General features: G+C 39.7%; 1 protein-coding gene across 4 annotated transcripts in view; it reads right to left on the minus strand.

Moving 5' to 3' along the window:
• The window catches only part of LOC116687629 (helicase with zinc finger domain 2), a 43,821-nt gene that overhangs the window by 5,849 nt on the left and 32,479 nt on the right, over positions 1–5,493 (minus strand). For all 4 annotated transcript variants that reach the window (XM_032513136.1, XM_032513135.1, XM_032513138.1 and 1 more), the window contains 5 exons: positions 5,284–5,359; positions 1,743–5,112; positions 863–948; positions 590–727; positions 353–508 (listed from right to left, as the gene is read on the minus strand). In XM_032513136.1, the coding sequence (XP_032369027.1) occupies positions 353–508; positions 590–727; positions 863–948; positions 1,743–5,112; positions 5,284–5,359 (3,826 nt within the window). The remainder of the gene's footprint in view (positions 1–352; positions 509–589; positions 728–862; positions 949–1,742; positions 5,113–5,283; positions 5,360–5,493) is intronic.

Consider the following 5,493-nt stretch of genomic DNA (forward strand, 5'->3'; position numbering starts at 1 on the left):
TAGTGAGTAAATCTACTGAAATGGCCACCATAACAGTCTATAGTATGATGTGTAAGATGAGAAAGCAGAGGTTAAGTCATGTACTGTATGTCATGGTTGGATAAAAGCAATGGCCTTTTTTGCCAAGCGCAAACCAGAACAGAAGGCGTTAACAAAATGTTGGGGAGTGTCATTCCTTCTTCCCAATCATTTTGGAGGGTGATAGAAAAATGTATTACTGCCTAAAGGAGGGTCAAGTACTTTTTGACCGAAGACCCCAAAACTCCTCCGATAGCCCCTTACATAAAAAACAAACAGTCCCTAACAGAAAAAAATGCAGCTGAAATTTCTGCAGAGAAAGAAAGTAACTTGCCTGCAACAACATCAACAGACTTGTTGGATGGGCCGCAGTAGAGAATGACTTGTTTCTTGTCGGCATCCATTGGGTGATCAACTATCCTTGGGTTCTTAGAGTTCAGCTCAAAGAAACGGTACACTATGTACACACCTACTACTGTCTTTCCAGTTCCTAAAAGACAAATGTGAAAAATGACTTAAACTTTTGCAGAACATATGAAACATCAGGGTGAATTTACGTTCCAGGTCTTACCAGGAGGTCCCTGTATAAGTGTAAAGGTATTATTTAGAGCTTTCTCCACAGCACGATACTGACTCTCGTTAAAGGCTGGCAATACATTTGGTAGCTCTTTCCTCAGGATGTGCCTCATTGGTTGGGGCTCATTACACACTGCAAAGACAAAATGAGAAATTGTTTTTGCAAGTAAAAGAAAAACACTTCCAGTCAAATTTAAAAATATACTACAGGAAACGGTATACCTGACTCCCATTGATACAAATACTTAAAGTCAATGAATGAACATACCCTCTTTTAGAATCTGTTTTCCAAGTGCTATAGTCATGACAAGATCGCATGCAGTTGTAATGCTGATCACAGCGTTTTCTTTCCGGCTACAAACAGATAAGACAAAACTTTGTGTCAACAGCTTAAACTAGCTGAAAATTAAATTGTCCATCAATATATGTAAATTCAAGAAAAATAAGATATATGATCAGTATGAAAAGTAGGGCTGTCAATCAATTAAAATATTGAATCACGATTAATTGCCTGAGTGTCCACAGTTAACTATATTAACATAGATAATAACATAAGAGTAGACTAATATGCTTCCTTTATGATTCTCCAATTGCTTGAGTGGTCTGATATCCATTTGTAAAATTCATAAATCAATGTTTTAAAGATCCTATGGCATGAAAATTTTACTTATGAGGCTTTTTAACATTATATGCATTCCCCCAGCCTGCCTATGGCCCCCCAGTGGCTAGAAATGATAATAGGTTTAAACCGAGCCCTGAGTATCTTGCTCTGTCTTTGAGAAAATGAAAGCTCAGATGGACCGATCTGGAATTTGGGAATTTTGCGGAATTTTATATGAAAGAGACTTCAGATACAGTATTAGGAGACCACTAAGGCCTATATAAAACCATCCAAAAAGCACCATGTCATTGGACCTTTAATATATATATGTCTTTTCACCATGCGTCTGAACGTGGGCTAGAGTTGTAGAATGGACCAGAATACTAGAAAATTAGAAAACTAGAATATCACAGTTTATAACAATGCCGCGCAGTGAGGACACATCCTCAACCATTAAAATGCAATGGCATTCACTTTGACAGCCCTAATGAAAAGCCAAACTGTAAGCATTGTTGGTAGGCTCAGAGTAAACTACACTAAAACTTACATGTCAGGCACGAGCTTTGGAATTATTTCAACTGTGTAACAAATGTTTTTCTGAAAGACACATTCAGGAAAGGTCTCCATCGGCAGGTGATTGACATAGAACTCCACTTTACTTCCTTCATTTCCCGGTTTTTTCTTTTGATCTACTTTTCTTGTGACACCATGGGCCACCCAAGTGAACTCTTTTGGGTCCATCGGTGCAGAAAGCTCCAGGTTTGGAGTCACCGTCCGACCTCTTTTACGTATGCACAGAAAGCACTTTGAAAGGTTACATTCAATGGCCCATTCATTAATCCATGATAGAGGTAAGAAGAAGCTTCCTGTTAGTATGCCTTCTTGTTCTTGACTGAAGCTTACTACCAAGTTCTCGATGACTATGCTGTGACTTTCATCCACAGCAGTGGAAGCAGATTCCATCTCACACAATGGTTTCCATATGCGTACATACTCCTCAATGTCGCTGTAATAAATCCTTGATGGATCATCTGCAGATCTGGAGAAGCATGTAATAGGGCTGTGGACATGATGCACACAAATCTCAAACTTTGGTTTAATGCGCACCAACTGCACAGCAGGTGTGTGGTAACCTCTTTTTAACTCAGTTGTCATTTGGATCTGAAGGGTGTCACCTCTCTGCAACTGGAGCTCAATGTCAACCTCATGCTCCATTTGTGTCTCATGCTCCTTTAAGGTACATAAGTTAGTCTTCGATTGAGGCACCTTAGATGACTGTGGTATAATATTTTGATTTTTCAGTTGCATTGTAAGAAACTTGACATGAGCCCAGTTTTTTTCATCAATTGCTTTAACAGTGGCTTTCCACATCGTTAGTGGAAGCTCAATGCAGGGACCACAGTCTGGAATGTTCAACTCTTGGTGGATTTGCATGTTGTCAACTGCATAGATTCGCCTTTTCCATTTAAGAGTGATGCAGTCATTTGCTTCATCATAAGTTGGTTGGTCGCACAATTGTAAATCTTTGTACATAATTGATAAACTCCCTGCAAACATGTTCTTGTTAAAAGGAAATGCCACTGCAAAACTGTCTCTGCTGGGATTAACAACAAAGGCTAGCTTTGCAGCACTTTCTTTTCTCATGCTCACTGCATAGGAGATCTGCTCAGCCTTTTGTTCATACTTCTTGGCATTGTTGAGGTTTTCCTCAAATTGACCGCACAAAGTCTTTATCACGTCTACAGTGTATTGGACCTCCCTGTTACATATGACGGAGTGCAAAAGTCTTTGCAAGATGATGTCCATGTACCGCCGTATTGGCGAGGATGCTTGTGTGTACGATCTTACATTCAGAGAATAATGACCAACTTGTGCTTCGCGACAGGAGTTCGAACACAGGACTTTAGATTTACTAGAGCACCTTCTGAACTGATTAATGACTGGCTGGAGCAAAGGGTAGATGTCATCTGCAGCAATAAGGTCCACCATTTTGTCAATATCATCTGTTCTGGCAGCTGACTGGATATCTTCCCACACTTCCGTGAGTATGCGAAAGTTTTGACTTTTTTGGGCTTGTTCCTCATGGTCAACTTTGTGCCGTACATGAAAAGACAGTGGAATCATATCTCCGCATTTCTCCTTGAATTCTTCTATCTTTTCTAGATCGGGTTTTTTCTGACAGCGTAGGGGTGTACAATACTTGGTTTTCTCAGAATCAATCAACCTCTTAGATGCAAGTGTGTTGAATAACACACTCAGCTCTTCAATCATCAGATGGGCTTTGCGCTTTCCGGGCAATCTCTGATCATCAGGTTGAGAATAAGCCCAATCCACTCCAAGTCGAATCTTCCTTTGAGCTATTGCAAAACAATAAGCCACTGTGACACAGTCTTCTACGGTGTGAAATGTAGGTCTCTCTCTATATCTTTTGGTGATCATGACCTCTGCCGCCTCATAAGACAACTGTTCTTTAGACCTGATCAATGACAGCTGGAATTTGGGCTTTTCAAGGATCTCATGTGTTTCCTTGTTTACTTTGATTATTAATGAAACCACCTTGCGATCTTTGCCTGGCAGAAGACTGAAGTGTCCAGTGCTCAAGTCTTGTGGGAACATATGCACAGGGTTTTCTTTACTACAGTAATATGTAGTACCACGTTGTTTTGCAAACTCATCTAATTCACCACCTGGACTCACTAAGCTTGCCACATCTGCAATATGGACTCCCAACTCATACTGATCTCCAATTTCCCTTACACTGATTGCGTCATCCAAGTCTTCTGCGTTTTTTGGATCAACAGTGAACGTGTTTATGTCTTTCATGTCTGTCATGTCCTTTCTGTGTATCCAATCATCATCTTTGGATAGAGCCTCATCTGATTTTAATGTATTGGGTGCAACTTTGAATTCTTCATTCAGGATCGTTAGTCCATTAGCCAAAGAATTTCCAATTGGAAGAATATCTATGACTTTTCCCAATGGAAGATGACAATTGTCTCTCCAGCCAATCACTTGCACTACAAATACATTGTTTTCTTTTAACCTTTCATCAATACGCTCATGTCGTGCAATCGTCCACTGTCCATTAGTTTGCTCCCATATTGGAAGGAAGTTCCGTTTTTTCTTGATAATCAGTATGCGTATTTTGGGTGCAGATTTATTAATGGGCATCATCGTCCTTCTGACAAATTGGTCTTCAAAATTCTGTCTTGGTTTACTGAGATCCTCATCTTCAAGCAGGCACACAAGTTCACGGGATGATGCAGCTTCCTTGGTAATGCTGACCACCTTTGCTGCCTGCAACAACACTTCGTCTCCAGTGAAGCCCTTACCCAGGTTCGCCCTTCCTGTGATACTGATACATCTAGCAGGGTTGTGAGATGGTATGACATAACCTCTGTTATATGACTCCCTGACTAACTTTCCTTGCATATATATCTCTGGTTGTTTTTTACACAACTCCAAAAGTTCTGTTTCAACATCACTGGTATTGTATGATGATCTTGACTTTAATATGATTTCATCTGAACTACATTCTGTTTCCAACTGTTCATATTTATCTTTCAACTCTTGGAGAATTGCATCGTTGGGAGTGTTGTTTTCATCCACATGTTCAGACTTCTGAAATCTTGCAGTTTCCATAAGATCTTTTTCAAAGAAATCTTTGGTAAAATGCCGTGGTGCAACACTGTTGTTGCTGATGCAATGATCTATGTAGCTCTTCCAGACTCTTGAGCATTTTCCAAAGCAACAGAGGGCAGCAGCATCTCCAACCACAACCACAAGGGACTGAGCCCTAGTCATTGCAGTGTTTAACACACGGGCATCATTGAACAGCTCCAAACCAGGCAGGTGAGTTGTTTGTAGGCTGTCACGTGTTTGCACAGCAGTCATTATGACTGCTCTGAACTGTTTGCCTGTTAACACATGGAGACAATGTTTATTATGTAAAATGACAATAATATATTTGAAAGGTATTAAAAAAATGTTTGAACAGTCAGACGGATGTAATGTTTAGCCATCCTTCATTTCTAACGTAATGAGATAATTACCACGGGAGTTCTTAATAGTTGCTAGATTAAAAATACCTTGCACATTTGCAATATTCTCAACATGGACTTCAGCAAGGCGTCTTCTTTTAAGTGCTGTCCTAATTTGCCAAACCTACAAATCATAAAAACAATTAAGATAATTAAATTATATGTCATAGTCTGACTATATATAGTGGGGTTCGAAAGTTTGGGTAAAAATTTGTATTAATGTGCATAAAAAAGCCAAGAAAAGATGGAAAAATCTCC

This window comes from Etheostoma spectabile, chromosome 4 (genome assembly GCF_008692095.1).
Source record: "Etheostoma spectabile isolate EspeVRDwgs_2016 chromosome 4, UIUC_Espe_1.0, whole genome shotgun sequence".
Lineage (NCBI taxonomy): Eukaryota > Metazoa > Chordata > Actinopteri > Perciformes > Percidae > Etheostoma > Etheostoma spectabile.